The 17,727-nt window shown below is 48.7% G+C and overlaps 1 protein-coding gene across 1 annotated transcript in view; it reads right to left on the reverse strand.

Annotated features, from left to right (window-relative positions):
• The window catches only part of PLXNA2 (plexin A2), a 219,098-nt gene that overhangs the window by 61,604 nt on the left and 139,767 nt on the right, over positions 1-17,727 (reverse strand). The window contains exons 5-9 of the mRNA XM_019666177.1: positions 11,715-11,815; positions 8,445-8,568; positions 6,302-6,455; positions 5,357-5,453; positions 2,192-2,306 (exon numbers count right to left, since the gene is read on the reverse strand). Of these exons, the coding sequence (XP_019521722.1) occupies positions 2,192-2,306; positions 5,357-5,453; positions 6,302-6,455; positions 8,445-8,568; positions 11,715-11,815 (591 nt within the window). The remainder of the gene's footprint in view (positions 1-2,191; positions 2,307-5,356; positions 5,454-6,301; positions 6,456-8,444; positions 8,569-11,714; positions 11,816-17,727) is intronic.

Raw genomic sequence — 17,727 nt, forward strand, 5'->3', positions numbered from 1 at the left:
GGTGGGGTGGGGGTGGGGCGCGGGAGTGCAAGAACACCTTTCAGGCCCAGCTCGCTGGAATGCCTGACTCTCACCCTGGTGGCTGAGCGGGAACTGTGTTCCAGTGACTTACTTCTAGAGGACATGAGGGAGGCAGGCATGTTTCCAATTAGCCTTGTGGGGCTCAGCCCTCCTGGCCTCCACACCAGGCAGTTTATTTGTCTTGCTCCGCGGCACTCCTCCTCCAGCCCTCACTCCAGCTGCAGGCGCTTTCAGGCCTGGCTTTGGGTTTCTCTTGCCTGAGGTGGGGGCCCCTGGGAGAAAATGCAGCAGCTGCTCTTTCTTGTCCAGAGCTGCGCTTCACCCTCTCTCTGTGCTTGTGGCCGACTTCGGTTTATTTTATTAAGGAACTTAGAAGTTTCGAAGTGGTCAATGCGAAGGTCAGTCTCTGAGACTGTTTATCTGGTCCTTCGCTGTCTGACCTTTACTCGGAGCAGTTCTTCCAGTGGCTCCAGCTCTTTCTGGCTCTCCTTGCCTCCCTTTGTTAATTCTTCTATTAACTCCCAAGAGGCGTTAACCACCTCCACTCCACCCCCTCAGCTCTTCTTGGGCCCTTTCCTATGAGTGAGAAGATCAGTCTGAAAGCAGTTTCATACTCTTGCAGGATCCTGGGACTGGGGTGATGTCACAGGGTCTACTAAGACCAGTGTGCTGCTTTCTGGTCAGCTACGTCAAAGCATAGCAAACTCGCTAGAGGAAAACCCTTTTCTCAAAGGTGTTCAGGGCACTAGATAACTGGTTCCATCGTGCTGAGGTACCTATGGATGTGTCTGCCTTAAACGCAACCTGTAGGCGCCACCTGTGTTTTTCTCTTCCAAGACAGGCGAATTCCATTTTACTGGTTGAAATATTGCTTCAGAAACTAAGAAGAACTCAGGGGCATGCGTGTTTCCTTGGGAAACCTTTCAAGGCTTACTTTTCTTTTTTTTTTAGCTTTATTGAGATATAATTGACAAATATAATTGTAAGCTATTTAAGGTGGACATTGTGATGATTTAATGTTTGTATACCAAGGCCTACTTTTTTATGTTTATCCATGGAAGCAACCAGCACTTTTATCAAGATTAGGAGACACAGGAGACTCTATTTCTTGAACTCTTAGACAAATAGGTCCAAGGAACCCTTTCCTATCAATGTCCTTTGGGCAAAGTGGTCATTGGTTTGTCCATTCTTTCATGCATGCTTTCTACAAAGATCCACTGAAGAAGGCACTGAGGATTTAAAGATAAGATAGAGCCTTTTGCCTCCAAGGAGCTGATAGGCTAGCACAAGAGGGAGGTGTGCTTAGAAAGGCTACAAATGCTACTCCCTACCACCTAGAAAATTTGTGGATTTTCTAAAAGGTGGCATAAGAAGGGATGTGTGTATACGCACATTGCATTTGTATGACTACATAAGGTCTCTATTATTGTTCAAACCCAACCAACTAACCACACTGGGGTGTGAAAAACATTAGACAAAAGAAAAGGAAACTGACCAAGCATGGCTCCTTGTCCTAAGATCTGCTGTGAATATGTAAGAAAATCAATGTCAATGAATAATCATTAGATGGGATATTCATTGGAAAGATAAGTAATTTGTTTTTTCATTGTGTTGCTAACAAAGGTGGGTCAGGCCTTAGGGATGAAACACGGACTGTCTAATAAAATGGGACTCTTAGCAAGGCCTGATTCTTTTCACCAGCTGAATTTCTCTCTCTTTCTATCAGGCCACCTATCCAGTCATACATCAAAGAATCACTGAATTTTACACTTGGAAGAGAGGTTGGCATGGAAGAATGGTTGAGAATGCCTGTTCTATTGAACTAGACTATGTCTGCAGCCAAGCAATGGGCTTCGACTCAGAGAATAAACACCATTCACTCACCTCTTCTAGACCATGGAGTCTGTTTGGTTAGATATGCTTTCTTTAAGCTTTTAGTCTCACCCCTCAGTTCCCCTGAAGCTTTCAAACGCAGAGTCTTAGGAACCTAGTAGATAAGCAACTTCTGTCCCTCTGGGAGATTTCCTGACACTTTCTGAGTTTTAGAATGACAGAGCTTTCTAACATGGAAGATGAGATGGTCCAGGAGATGGCCAAGCCATTGGACTGACCATCTGGACTGACCATTCACTGGGAACATTGTTGCCATGCCAAGGGGAGCCCTGCTTACCTCGGAGATATTGATCCGGCCCTCCTGGAAGGAGCAGGTGGTGGGGTCATGAGTGCAGAGGTTGCGGTACTTGCACCAATGGCAGCGGAAGGCGCTGTTGACACAAGACAGGCACCTGCGAGGATGGAGACAGTAAGAGGCAAAGAGAAGGGAGCAGAGAGGGCAGGCAAAGGCGCCAGGTACCCCATGTGTCCTGATGGAAGTCTGTTATCCTGGTCCCACTCTCAGGAGGATAGATTGGAGGGGCATCCCCCAGCACTGAGAGTTGTGGATTCTCCCTCCAAGATATTCACAGGACAAGAGAATTGATAAAAAAAAAAATGAGTCCAGAGTGGGAATAATGCAACCTACAAAGCACTGGTATATTGGGGCTAGCTTGCATTAGCTCATGAGGGGCAATTATATATATCTTCAGGAATTTTGCAAGTGGGTTGGCATCACGTTGATAGCTTGAAATCAGTCACGGAGGGAGTATTTACAACATAGAAATTGGCAAGTGCTGCATATGAGGCTTTTTTTCGTAATTGCTGGTGGTTAAACATGTACCAGCATACTGCCACTTGTAAGACAGAATAGCCGAAAGAGCACTGGGGTAGAAATTGGGCAGATCTTTTCCAGTCTTGCCTCTGCCACTGCCACTGGGGTCACTCTGAGTAAGTCACTTCACTTTCTGAATTGGAAATTTCTTCATCTGTTTGTAATCACACTTTCCCGTCTACTCCACAGGGCTGTTGAGCATCAAATAAGATAATGTGTAGAAAAATGGTTTTGAAAAATACAATGCTAAATGTATTATTTTAAAGTATTTAAATCACCTGTTATTTTAAGCCTTTCAGTCACATTTGAGTGTTAATAATTGGTTCATATCACCTGTGTTACTGGGCTTTGAGGGGTAAACTGTTAAATGGTAACTGCCCCACTCTCTAATAGCCAGGCATAAGTAGCAACAGACCACATGGGTGGCTCCTGGGTTTCCTGCCAGGATGAGCGTTTCCCTTCCTCCGGTTTCACCTGGAGGCTCTGTGTATTATTTTGGCTGCGTGTGATCAGTCCATTACAATGGAAATGGATTTTGTAGGTGGGGTTAGTCTTCCTGCTCCTTGCAGCTCCCCTAGCCTAGTCTTTCATTAGACAACCGGAAGGAACACAGCCTGGTCTGCAATCTGGCGCCACCTGGTGGGCACTCTCATTACATTTGGGTGGATGGGGCTCCATCCAGGGGGTCATTGGCTATCATGCCACCACGGTGTATTGAGTGCATTAGCCCATCTGCACTTCACCTCCCCTGTCCCAATCATTTTTATCTCCTTCTGGATATGTCCCAAGTTATTTCATTCCTGAGTTTAGTCCAGATTGACCGATTCTTGCTAACATCTTATGATTCAGCAAATAAATAATGAAAATGGAGCAAGGACGATGAGATTGGGTTCTAAACCTGGATCTTCCACTGGCTAATTTTGTGACCTTCGTTGCAGCACTTATCCTCTGCGGACCTCAGTTTACCACATTAAAAGGAGAGGACTGAACTGGACTCTGTGACTTTTTACTGTGAATGCCAAGAGTACAAAAGGGTAAGATAGTATTTGGCAATAAAATGATAAAATCTGTGCTGTCTAGGAGACATGCTTTTTTCATTTTTTTTGGCTAAAAGTTGCTGCCTGTGACAGCATCTCTATTGCCATAGCAGTTCATAGTTGAAAGTGGTGACATCACACTGAACTGCCATGGAGATAGGATGCTCTCCTAAACAATGGATTCCATCACCACTGTGTTAGTTTGAAAAGGAGGTTGGGAAGTTCTTTTTCCAAGATGCTTGCATTTCTCAAAACAGGGCTAGCTGGGATTGGGATGCAGTGGTTAGTAGGCAATTTCATCTGTTTTGACTTCAGCCACTTGCTGCCTGCTCTGGCCCCTCCCCCAGGCCACTTGTACAACTTGTCCTGTCTGTCTCAGCATAGCTGTTGATTTGTCCCAATAGGGCTGAGCTATGTCTCCTTCCTTAACTGCCACGGAGGCCCTAGAACTCCAGCAGATGATTCTAATCATGAAAATCAAGATCAGAGAAGGGGAGACTAAGGAGGACTGGCTTATTTGTATCTTTAAAGGGCTAAAGATTCATTTCAGGCTTAGCTGCGAACAGACTCCCCACGTGGAAGCTGAGCCATTGTGACCACAGCCTGGACCCTACAGACTTGAAGCCTTGGAGTTCTGCCCATTATTAGACCTCAGGCTGTCCCTGTGCCAGGCAATGGGAAGGATGGGTCCATAGAATAGTCCTCTGGTTTGGAGCTGTTTGATCTCTCTCCTTGCTGAAAGTCCAAGGTCATTGGTCCCGTGGCCAATGTTCCCAGTTTGCATGGAAGAAGTCTCAGTTTTCCTTCCAGAGAGGATCAGCAGAAACTAAATATGGCTTCCTCTCTCGCTCTCTCTTCTACGCGTGCCCCTGGTTTTTACGAAGGAAAAGCTCCCAGCTTCCTGCACAGCTGTTGGACCTCATAGCTTGTGGGCACCCACTGGTAGGCGTTTTGTTGCTGGCTGTGGCTGGTGAGGTCAGCTGGGGTGTACTCAAGCCCCTCCGGTTTCCCCTTCCTCTCTAAAAAGTTGAAGGCTGGGTTTGGACCATGGTGGAGTTAAAGCCTCCTCTCCTCTCTCTCAGCCCAGGTCCTTTTCCCAAGTGCTGAGTGGGGCTATTGCCCCACCCCTGTCCCTCCTCTGGCGGTAACTGTGTGCATAGCTGATTCATCTCTGAGTCCCTCTTCATTTGGCCACAGACAAGTCTAAACTCGACTCACTGTCAATCTCTCTGTTCAGAGCCACCACCAATTAATAAAAAATGGAGAGCTTTTCTTATGGTTCCTGGGCTATCGCCTTTGTCTTTACTCCAAACCTTTTTACTGTCTTAGCTTAAGAGTTGGGGGTAGTGTGTGTTGGGGGTGCAGGCAAGGGAGTCTGAATGAGATCAGAGGCTGTGGAGAGTGATTGCCATTCAGTTTAATGTAACTGAATACAACTGAAAAGTAACTTTTATGGAGAGCTTACTGTATTCCAGATAAAGTGCCAGGCCCCAGGGGCAGGCTATGAGGTGAGCAGGACATAATTCGAGCTTAGAGGAAACCCACACCCATATCCAGCCCAAGGGCAAGACTCTTTCTGACAAGTGCTTACAGTTGGTGGGCGCTGCAATTGTAGAACTTGAACTCAGTGCTGACAAATATCTTTCCTGTCTCCTTGGATCTCAGCTGCAGTTCTAGCCCAAACCAGTCTGGAAAAAAGGAGAAAAAAGGAGGGGGTGGTGAAAACCTGGGGGTCCAGTGGAGATCCTGAAGGTAAATCATTCAGCCACTGCAGGGCCCTCAGGGCACAGATGGTGGGTGGAACCTGTCTGAATCACCTCCTCCCAAGATAGTCCCTTTCACCTTGCTGATTGCCAGCCCGTCACTGAGACCACCCAGACACTCCCACACCCTTGTTTAGGGAAGAAGTATCAGTCAGCTCCCACAGAGCCCGTTGTCTTGGTCAGGCAAGTTGTCACTGAAAGACTTTTAGAAATATTAGGACAGAACCCCTCAGGACCCCAGTTCTGTGGGCAGAAGCTTGCTGAAAACCACTGGCTGAAGACACTGCCATTCATGGAAGGGAAGGGAAGTCAGGAAAAGCTCTTTACACACTGTGCACCCTTAACCCAAACAGGAGCAAAGGATTTCCTTCCTGATTTTGCTTTGGGGCATGACAGTTTGCTTTCAAACTCAAAGGAGTTTTTTTGTTTGTTTATTTTTTGTGTTTGTTTGTTTGTTTGTTTGTGTTTGTTTTTTTTAGCTGAGCTATCCTGCCACCTGTTGGCAGCTGTTGGCAACTCAGCTTGGGTCGGGAATCGAACCGGCAACCCTGTTGATCAGAGCTCACACTCTTGAGCAAGCTCTTCACCAATTGAGCCACTCGGCCGGCCCTTCAAACGAGTTTTATGAGTCCATATTGGTGTTGGGCATAAAGAGATTTGGTCGGGCAACTTCTGTGCTGGTACTTTCTCACTCCCGCCCTTCTGTCCTCTACTCCTGGTCCCCCTGGTAGGGCAGCCCCTTACATGTGACTCTCATGGCAGACAATTCTTACCTTGATCCAGAGGGATGACAGGGACATCCTTGGGCCCAGGTGAGATGCAGATGACCTGGCTCCCGGACACCTGTCCCTCCACCTCTGTCAGGTTCCCAAAGGCACAGGCGATGCCCGCAGACAGGTCTGGAGAATCAGTCACAACCAGGCTGAGCTGTGGGGGGAACAAAGAGGTTCGGGAGCACGGCGCGGATGCCACAGGAAGAGAGCCCTAGGGGCTCGGGAGACCTGTTGCCGCCGGCTCCTTCATCTCCCCAACCTCATCTATAAAGAAGGACGTTGGGGTAGGTGATCTTCTGGCTTTGACACTGAACAATTACAGTAGCGCTGCCAGGCTGTGCAGGGTCAATGGTCTTTATTAATATTATTATGAATTTATTTTCCAGTCTTGTCCAACATTACAAAGCACTGGGGGGTGGAGAGGTACTAAAATCCATCTCAGACCCAGATCATTTTGACATGAAACCACGCGAACGTGGAAGCAAGGCATGAGCTGAGCTCGTCACAATAAGCCTTAGCCTTGGCTCATGGGAGAGTGAGTATCACCAGCCTGGAGGTTTGCAGGAGTTCACAAGGTTAGTGAAAGACAGCTAGTTCCTCGCCAAACTATCTTTAGGGGGTGCTTATCAAAGGTGGTGGGTTTGCTAGAGTTTCTGCTTCTCTGTCCCTCCCAGGCTCTCTGCTTGCTGACAGCTCCCCTAGAGGAGGGCAGTCTTTTCACAAGGCGCTCAGCGGTTCTCAACCTGTGGGTCGCAACCCCTTTGGGGGTTGAACGACCCTTTCCCAGGGGTCGCCTAAGACCATTGGAAAACAAAAAGATACTTACATTACGATTCACAACAGTAGCAAAATTATAGTTATAGAATAGCAACGAAAGTAATTTTATGGTTGGGGGTCACCACAACATGAGGAACTGTATTAAGGGGTCGTGGCATTAGGAAGGTTGAGAACCGCTGGCTTAGGGGATGACAGAAAGCAGGAAAGTGGACACCAAGGCTCAGAGGATGTCAGCTGTTACCTATAAAAGATTCCAATGATCTAGGCCACGGTGTCCAGCCTTTTCAAATTTTAACCCCTCCTTTGTATGGTAAAAACATCCCAGACTGTCAAAAGAAGCTGTTGATTGAGAAGCTATTTAATGACAAGATGCCACCCTGAATTCAGGGCACTTGGAAATGAGTTTGTTCTCAATGACCACAATATAGCATCTAAGAGGTATTTGAAACAATAGGTAAGAACTGTGACAGGATCCCTCTGGCAGTGGGAGTAACCAAAGGGTTCGCTGGTGACAATAGCCTTATGGCCTCCAAGTTGGGAGCCATGATGTTAGGTGGGTCTCCTTTTGTCTTCCTACCGGCACCTGGCGGTACTGATTAGCAGTGGGTTCCTCAGTCACAGTGGGTGTCACCTCGCCGCCTCCCCATACATTTGCTTGCTGCTGAATCTCTGCCCCAGTTTCGTTTCCATGGGGCCCAGGGACGTAGGTACAAACTCTGCTGTTTGTTCCCTCAGCTTCAAGGGAGCCAAAACCACCCCGTGGGGATGAATGAATAGAAATTTTGGAAGGTTCATTAACTAATTAACATTCACGAATGCTCATAAAACCTTCAGAATGAAATAATTGTGCAGGGCCTGAGGATATGAAATATTTTGGGTTGCACTTCGACAGGTGGTTAAGGACTATTTTATTTTCTTTAATGTTCTCTTTGAGAACACACTGACTGTGAATTAAGTCCCTCTGTCTCTTACACACACACACACACACACACACACACACACACACACACACACACACTAAGGCAACTCTCAGCTTTCTGTGAAACTGCATCAGCGGAGGATTGAAAATATAGCCTGTACCAAAGAACATGTTATTTGCTATTGGAATGCATTATGTCATAGATCTTTGTTACTAAATGCAAAATCTAGGTTTACAAAACAGATCAATAGATAATGAATTTGCAAGGAGTCCGGAGGATGACTCTGCCATTTACAATAGGAGTTGCCATAGGTTTTCTGTAAATATAATTTCCTTGGAGCATTTAAAGCGTGATCCATTTACAGATACTTTTTTGAGTGTTAAAAGAACCCACTCACACGTGTGTGTGCTCCGTGTCCCCACCGCCCCCCTGGATGGGTCACTTACCAGCCGGCTGTGCTCAGACACCGAGATGCTGCTAGGGTGTACCTCGAGGCTCATGCACTGGCTGATGATGGCAGCAAATCGATTAGGTTCCCAGGCCCGTTGGCACCTGTCCCTACGGGAGCACCTGCCACAGACACAGATTCACAAGAGGTCAGGCCTCTGAGACCCTTCTGTTTGGCTCCATGGTCCCCCTGGGGGTTAAGTAAGAGGGTTTTTCTGCTCTGAGGCCTGTGGCTGGCCTTCTCATCAGGACTTTCATCCCACAGGGTTGGGTGCCTCCCAGATGGTCTCTAGTGGCGTTAAAGACAGAAAGTGGGATTAACCCCAACATGAGCTATGTGGTTTAGACATAAAGCAGAGCTCTTGAGAGTTAGCGTCTTTATAGGCTGCTCAGTGATCAAGGGAGGGAAGTTTGGGGAAGGTGAGAAGTACAGAAGAGGCTAAGAATATAAAGTTTGGAGCCAGGCTACCTGGGTTCTAACCCAGATCTATTGTCTACTGGCAGTGGCTCCTTGGAAAAATTATTTAAACATTCTGTGCCTCAGTTTCCCCAACTGTAAAATGGTGAGGATAACGCCTCACCTCAAAGGGTTGCTGTAAGGAGTAAAAGTTAGTGCTTAGAAATGGCCTGTTGGTCTTTATCATAATATTAATGATGATTATTAATATTATTCTCCTCTAGGGATATTTAAAACTCTGGACAGGGTGTTAGCTGTGTGGGACAGTGTGCCTGTGATCTTGTGGCTGGATTGATAGCTCTTTGAAGGCAGGGACCATGCTTTATTCACTGAGATATTCTACCTGTCACACGGTATATTTTAAATAGATGTTTGTGGCATGAAATAATGCCTCGAGACAGAGACAGACGAGGAGTGGCAACCAGGGCTGCCTCTGTCAGAAAGCTTGTGCGGCTGCTCCTCGCGACATCTTCATCTCTGCCTCCAGGGCTCCTCTGCCTGTGGTGGCAGGTGGGCACGGTGGCACCTACACGCAGGTGTGTCTAGCTGCCACTCATGTCACACGGGAACACGCTGGTGCTTCCCCAGACCAACGGCCACGGGACACTACCAGAGTCCACGTTCAGGAGGTGGTTCCCACCAGAGCTCCCCCAGTCCCTCCCCCTCTTCCTTTCCAGGCACATAATGGATCTAAATATGAATGCTGTCAAAGCAAAGAATTATGGAGGTTTAAGTGAATCCTTAAGATAGCTCTAAAGTGAGTCCTTGACTGGAGCCTTTATCTCATTGACTCACTGAAATGGCTGTTTTTTATCATACTATTTATGGCAACAGCCCTAACAGAGATAAATAGCCCTGGAGACAAGAACACACTTGCCAGAGCAAGGCGCACAGGAGAGACAGGAAGGTTTCAAACCCCCTGGACCCAAAGGCTCTTTAGCAATCTCCCTCAGCCCCCTGCCTCCGTTCAGGTCCAGTGTGTGGGCCTGGGAGCTGGAGCTGGGCCCATCACCTCATTCCCCTCACCACTGCGGGCTGGTGGTGGCAGGTGGGAGGGCACCGCAGGAGGGGCTAGTGAAGACAAAAGTGACCAGAAGAGGAGAAACCTCTGGGTATAAACAGGAAGAAGCTTGTTCTCCATGTGCTCTTGGCAGGCAGAGTGCCTGGGAGGAGAGGACTGCCCTGGGAGGTAGCACGTAGTCTCCGCGGATAGACAAGGAGTTCAGAGGACAGGAAACCTGAGACTGGGATGCTGTGGGCGGCAGGGGTACTCTGGGGCCACCAGGAGATTCAGGCATCATGGATAGATTTGTAAGCACTGGTACAAGTTGGGGAGCATGGCTGTCCTTGCTGCTGAATAAATGACAATCCCCCATCTATAATTTCGGTGTGTTCTCTCTGGGAGAAATGCCAGCTACACGGAAGCTGGGTGGGCATGACAGAAAGGACCAGGGAGTGGGCGCTATAGCTGGACATGGCCACTGCCCTGTGAGAGGGCTGGTAGCCCAAGACACTTTGCAAGGAGCTGAAGGCAGCTGTTCAGGTTCTTTGGAGGAAGAAATCCTCTTGAGGAGACAGCCTGATGGCCATGGGTCAGCCTCACTGAAGGGAACCCAATTTTAGCCACTTTCGCCCTTCCTGGGGCACAACAGAGGCGTCATCAGCGTCTTTACCATTTGTCTGACCTACATGGTGACTCACTATCCGGGTTCTGATGAGAGCGTTTTTGCAAAACTTTTTGGGGAGTCTATTTCCTCCAAAGCCAAGCAAGGGACTCAGTATTTGTGGGCTCAAATCCAGTCCGGATTTTGCAACTGTGAGACGCCTGCTTCCCTCCCTCCCTCCACGGCCCTCCCAACACCTGCTGCAGAGGCTGGAAGCCAAGAGCTATTGTGCGGCCCCTGAACTCTGGCCCTCCTCCGCTGCCTCCACCCCAAGCCCAAACCCGGCACATTTCATAGAGATGCTTTGCTGGCTGGCACTGAGCCATGGAGTTTCCAACTCCATTGGGGAACAGAATTCCTAGCCAGCTCACCCTTTTCTCTCCTTCTGGGGCTCCTCAAATTAGGAAGTTTAAATGTAATTTTGCATTTGTATTGAGCTGGTATTCAATGGCGAGGGGATGCATCTGAACTGGGCTGTGGAGCCAGTTGGAGTGAAATGCAGATTTCTTGGAATCGTGAAATAATAAGAACAGAAGGGTCCTCCCAAGAGTTCAGGGTTTATAGTAATTATTTTGATTTGTGTAGTCTATTCTGGGCTTCCTTACTTCCAGAGCATTTATTATTTCATTTAATCCTCACAATTTACCTGCAAGGTAGGCATTATCCCTATTGAGCGATGAGGAAATGAGGGCCCAGAGTGGTCAATGGACCAGACAGGGTCACACAGCATCTAACTGGAGTCCAAAGCTCCCGACTCTAGTGCACTGCCTGCCATGTGCACACTCGCGGCAGGAGACAGCTAGTTCAGGCTGCACGGAGAAGGTTCTTGGGAAACCTAGAAATTCTACAGCTTCCCTCGTGAGTTCTTCTAACACCACTAGCCTTCCCCATACTGACAAGATACAGATCTGAGAGTGGCTGGGAGGGCAGAATTTGGAAGGGGAATGAAAGACAGAAAGGCAGAGGCACCACTGTGGCCTCGCTCCCTCTTGCTGCTCTCAGCACTCCAACTACGATTAGAGTTACTGCTCAGAGGAGGGAAATTCCTCTCTCCCTGCAACCTGCTGTCACATCCCTCATCCACACTCCCAGTTAAGTACCTAGTCTTCTGCATTCCAGGCCCCTTTCCAGAACTGTCCCAAACTTACATGTTGTGCAGGGCACACCAGCCACAGTGAGGGTCCCCAGAGCTCAGGCACTCCCCACAAGTCGTGTACTGTTCACATGATTCCACGGGGACCCTGGTGATCTGATAAAGAGAGGAAAGAGCATGCTTATTAGATCAGATAGTGATGCCTTGCAGATGTGTGTTCAGATTCATCTATACTCTACCCACACTTGCCCTGACACCGTCCCTGAAGAGGTGACACTCAGCGGGTAAATCAGTGGCCTCAGCGTTCTCATCTTTTGCCTGGCACAGGCAGGTACAGCTAAGTAGAATGTGTTTCTCAGGTGGCAGGTCAGGGATTCTTGCCTTCCCAGAGATGGGAGCAAAACCTCCAGTGTCATTCTGCCTGAACTAAAGTCCTCATGAGAGCTGGGCTTGCTCACGGCAAGTGCTGAAAATGGTTAACTCGGTTAAAAGGCTATCGCGTGCCACCAACTCGTCTCTGAAGAGCTTTCAGCTAGGCTTGGGCTGAGGCATCCTGCCTGCACAGAACACATTTAAAAAGGGAGAGAAGGAGAAACTTTTGCTATCATATAATATTCATCGTATGGCACAGTCTCTTTACAGCCAACCAAACATACCACCTGGATCCAATTATCCCATTCTCTGATGTCTACATTCAGTTTCTCTAGTAAATCTCCGATCCTTTGAAAAGTCTGGCTAAATGGGAACGTCCACAAAAACGAGCCGCCTGTCTGATTCTGTCTTGCTGGGGAAAGTGGGAATTTGCAGATCAAGCTCCTGCCCCCCAGAGGGGGTGGCCCCTGCCCACTCCTCCTGGCTTCCAGGTGGGGCCCTGCGGGGCTTGAGGTGGGCCTGTTTGGGCATTACTCATCCCTACCTGCCCAGCATGTGTGACATTAAGGCCGGGCAAGAGGGTCAAGAGATTGAAGACTTCCACTTGACATGTCTTCAGTATCCGTCGCTTGGCTGGGGCAGGAGGCTGCCGGGCTGCAAAAACATTTGCTGTGCTGGGAATGGCTTCTCATTTGTCAGGGCACAGAGGTCCCCCACCTACTGATGTGTGAGCTCAAGTGAAAACGCAACCTGTGGTCCAGCAGCATAGTGTTCTGCCTCTGGCAGGGGGACAAACGACCTGATGGAGACACCTTCACAGCATCCTCCTGAGAGGCTCGGGATGGAGTCTAACGTTGCTCATGCAGCAAATGTTTATCAGCTGTCACTCTGTGGAAGCTCTGGTGGTATGCAAGAGAAAACAGCAGCCAATAGGACACAGATCTGGCCCTTGCAGAGTCCATAGTCTAGTGGGAGTTGGTAACGACACACTGAGAGCTGTTTCCATTGTGCCTGGGACCCTTGGGAACTTAGAGGAGGGGTGCCTAGTACAACCTGTCAGGAGGAAGGATGGAGGGTGAGTCAGGGAATGAGTCAGCCTAGAAGGGCACTTCAAGGGGAGAGATTATCATGTGCAGAAGTAATCATGGACAAGTTCAGTGTAACACAGTGTAGGGTGCACGCTGGGCGAGGTGGGGTGAGAGGTGAGTCTGGTGGGATGTAAATAGGAGCCAGATGACAAAAAGTCTTAGGTACCAGCCCCCCGGGCTTTCTTTTCCTCCATTGGGTGTCTCCCTCATTCTCAGCCCATCATAACACTTAACGTTCTGCATTTCAAGGCCTTTTTGTAAGCAAGTGACATGATGAGCTTTAAATGTCCCTAACCTCCCATTAATAATAAAAATATGAAATGCAGAAAGGATAAGTGTAAAATCTTGCAATTTGGTTTTTAAAAATCATACTTTAAGCAGAGGATTGGGGAAAGCTGGTTTGAAATAGCTCATGTGTAACAGAGCTAAGGGTTTGAGTTGACTCTATGTCCATGGTGACTTGACAGGGTGATGGAATAGCTGGAGGGGCTAATTTGCTCATGGGCTGCAGATTATAGACATAGTGTCAGGATCCAGAGAGGTCACCCCTACTGGGAGTTCCCAGCTCAGGTCTACAACCTGCTCCAAGAAGCGTGTCACTCAACCAGAGAGCCTTCCCAGAAGGGAGGTCATGATAGGGTAGGACCGAGATGTGGCATCTGAGGTACAGATGATGAACCCGGGCTGTTCTCTTAGCTCAAAGAAGAGGAGTCTCAAGGCAGTCATCCTGTTTTCCAATGTTTGAAGGGCAGCAGTGTGGCTGCAAAAAGACTCATGGGTGAAAAGTTTCAGGAAAGCTCAACAGAAAGTCAAGGTTGTCCAATATTGCAACAGACCTCGCTCCCGGAAGGAACTCCCATCAGTGAGATGTGTAAGCAGAATCAAAATGACATGTATCTGGGAGGCCATGAACAAATTTCGGCCCCTCAGAGAAAGGCTGCACTAGTCCTTCCGATTCTGACATTCAGGATTCTGTTTCCCACAGTTTACCTAACTCCTTCCTGAGACTGTTTATGATTTTTTTCCTGTATAACTTGTACAGTTAAAAGATAACATCCAGCCATCACCACCAGCCACAGATATCACATTGCCTTAAAGAGAGGCCTTTGACCCCTGCCTCATGGCCTGTGATTCCTACCAGAAGCACCTTGCTGACAGGTGCTTGCTGGATGCTCGCCTAGTGTGCATCTCCGGGCCTGGGATTCTCAGCCCTCCTGGATATCTGTGACCCCAGACACTCGGTTGGCTTCCGCCGGCCCCCTCCAACCCACCCTCCGAGGTCTGAGAGCAGCAGCCCAGTGCCTGGTCTTCCTTTCTTGGGTTTCGGGCTCTGTGTGAGTGATGTCTGCATCTGGCTGGAAATTAAAACAACTGTCTGCATTGCATTCGGCCCGTCTGTCAAAACACAGCCCTGCTCTCAGCAGCTGGGCAAGGAGGCCCTGAATGGGAGCAGTGTCTCCAGCAACAAAGCCCACTTTCACGCCAAGTGCCACGGAGATAGTGAGAACCCTGTTCTTCTCCAAACATGAAACCAATAGCACAACTATTTTTCCTGCTTCCTGGGCCCTCCTGGTGGGAATTTTTTTTTTTTTTAACGCACTGAGTTGAAGAGCAAAGTGAAACAGGAAACTTGTTGGGGGTGGGGCGTGGTTCTTAAACTTGAATTACTCTCCCCTCAAAAATCTAACAGCCATATACAAACCAGAGGAAAGAAATGTCACAGGGACTGGGCGGAGACCTTCAAAGTCAGATGTTACCATGCGCTCTCTGTCCTTACCATATTCATGTGTTGCTATATTCATTCATCATTCATCAGCCAATATTCACTGATCATGTTCTACATATAGTGCAACACTAAGCACTTGAGGGGAATAAAAACAACAGCAGCATTAAAGCACAACCGTCACCTTCGTGTTGCAAACAGACTCGCAGTAAAAACCAGAAAGTGATGTGGGATCTAAGAGGGGTGTTGAAAGAGGACTGAGAGAATTCAGAGCAAAGGGAAATACTCCTATGTCTGCACAGTCCAATGCGATAGCCACTAGCCCGAGTGGCTGCGAGCATCTGAAATGTGGCTAGTCCAACCTGAGATGTGCCATAGGTATACTCTACACACTGGATTTTGAAGATCTAGTATAGAAAAAAAAAAGAAGGTAAAGTATGACATAAATAATTCTTTACCGACATGTTGAAAAGTTAAAAATTTAGCAAATATTGGGTTAAATAAAATCCATTGTTAATTTCAACTGTTTCTTCTTACTTTTTAAAATATAGATGCTAGGAAAGTTAATAGCACACGTGAAGCTCACATTTGTGGCTCGCCTTTCATTTCTATGGGACTGTGCTGCTCGAGATGGGAGTCCTAAGAAGGCTTTGTGAGGGACATGGCAGGTGTCTGGGTCTTGAAGGGTGAAGGATGCTTATATAGATGAAGAGCTCCAGGTGGAAAGAACCACGTGAGCAAACACAGGAGGGCAGAGCATCTTCAGAAAACCTGGCATGAGGGCCAGGAGTGATGGGTAGAAATCTGGAAGAGCAGGTTTGCGTTAACTTGGAAAGGACTGAGAAGACCATAGGCCGGCATATATGAAGTCTCTTAGCTTTCCAGCCTGTCACTCTATGTCCAAAAGAATATCCTCCAAAAAGAGATGGCCCTGTGGCTCTCAAAGAACCATGGCTCTCAACGCATGGGTCTTGAGCCAGCCCCCTTGGCATGACCTGCGAGCTTATGTGACAGGGGAAGCCCAAATCCACTGGATCAGACACTCTGGGGATGGGCCTAGAAATGGTTCTCACGAGCTCTCCAGCTAATTCTTATGGACACTGAAGTTTGAGAGTCACCAACATAGATGAGCTCACACCTTGGGGAAATCTTTTTAATGTCAGGCCCCCGGGGCCAGGAAGAAATAGAATAAAACTCCGCCACAGGGCTACAGGAGGAACTAGACTGATTTGGGGGGAGGCGGGTAAGGGGCACCCTGGGGACTGCTTGATGCCCAGGGAGAAACTGGTTCTAGTAATTGAATCTATGGAGGACCTAAAGGACCAAGTTTAAGCTTTCAGAGTCAGGGGGCACTTCATTCTGCACCCCAGGCGACGGGCAGGCACTCGCTCTGGGACCTGGTGGGGTGAGGTAGGATCGGGGGTGGGGGGATGAGAGCTGCCTCTGGAAGCTCTAGAAGGGAAGGGAGCTTCTGCTTGGAGAGTGTCCATTGTCAGGTGGCACTCTGTCAGAGCTGACTCAGAGTTAATGGGACACTCTGTAATGCTTTAATTAGTGTTTGTTTATTATGATTGCATTTTAATTATGCCTAAGTCTCCCCCACCCCTTTCACTGAGCGCTGGGATTAAGGGGTGGCTGGGCTGGCAAAGCCCAGTCACAGGATGCCCTTCCCCTGCCCCCGCCCACGGCCTTCTCCCCAGGACCACGGAGCTGCTTCACACTGGACTCCGCCCTCACGCTTTGCATTCTTCACTGCTTGATCTTATGCCTTGTAATTATGACTCTAATGAATATAACTGTCCTATTAAGTCATTCACTTAAGAAATACTCTCAATTTAAAGTGACTCATAATGTGTTCTTGGCTTCTTTGGCCCCGGGGCCCCATGTCTCTGGTGCCTTTCCTGGCCTGTGTGAGGGGAGCTGGAGATTTATGTGGGAAGGGCTCAGCAGGGCTGCGCAGAGTTTGGGGTCCCCCCCCACCCACTCGTTCTCCTTTCAGCACATCAGGTAGCCCACAGGGGTCAGGCCTGACACAGGGAGGAACATGATGAGGCGTAGCACTGGCTGTGGGGACGAGTCACTGAGGGAACCGTTGGAATCAGCTCCATTCCTGAAGAACGCGGCAGGCCTGCAGGGTTTGGGGCACCAGGGCGAGGCCTCTGTGGCCCTGTCTGTAGCTACTACCATCCTGGGCAGAGGCCTGCACACGCACTACCATCAGGTGCAAACCCATCGCTCTTCAGAGAGAAGAGGTCCCACGATGGAGCGAGGAACAGAGCCCTTTGTTGAGTAAACTTGGGGGCAGAGAATCAGTGCTACACCTCGGCCCCCCCTGAGTGGATGCCTGCGAGGAGCTATGTGGATCTGAGAACTTAGGGGGCTCTGCGGGGAAACAGCTGGGTTAAAAGCACAATAACACACAGGATTCTGACAATGGGTTGTGCCCGGGCCCCCTCCAGTCCGCCAACATTTACTCAGCATTTATGTTGCGTTAAGCTCTCCGTTAGGCATTGGAACTATATTCTCTGCCCTCCTGGAGCCCATGGTTTAGTTGAGGACAAAACCAAGGAAACAGGGCATCTCAGTATAGTGGGATAGACACCACAATAGAGGTATAATCAAGACACAGTCAGGGATCAAAGGACAGAGAGCAGAGGTTTGCCTCAGGGGGCTTTGGCACCAGCACTTGGTGTTCAAGAGGCCTGCAGGATTCCTTTGTAATAATGCAAAAGAGAAAAGGGGAGAGGGGGAAGGAATGAAGGGAAGCTGCTCCCCAGGCAGAGGGGCCTCTCCGGGGACTGAGCCTTTAATCCCCCTGCTTCCCTGGAATCTGCCCCCCCACTGCCAGAGGTCATGATAGGGTAGGACCGAGATGTGGCATCTGA

This window comes from Hipposideros armiger, unplaced genomic scaffold, assembly GCF_001890085.2.
Source record: "Hipposideros armiger isolate ML-2016 unplaced genomic scaffold, ASM189008v1 scaffold_464, whole genome shotgun sequence".
NCBI classification, from domain to species: Eukaryota; Metazoa; Chordata; class Mammalia; order Chiroptera; family Hipposideridae; genus Hipposideros; species Hipposideros armiger.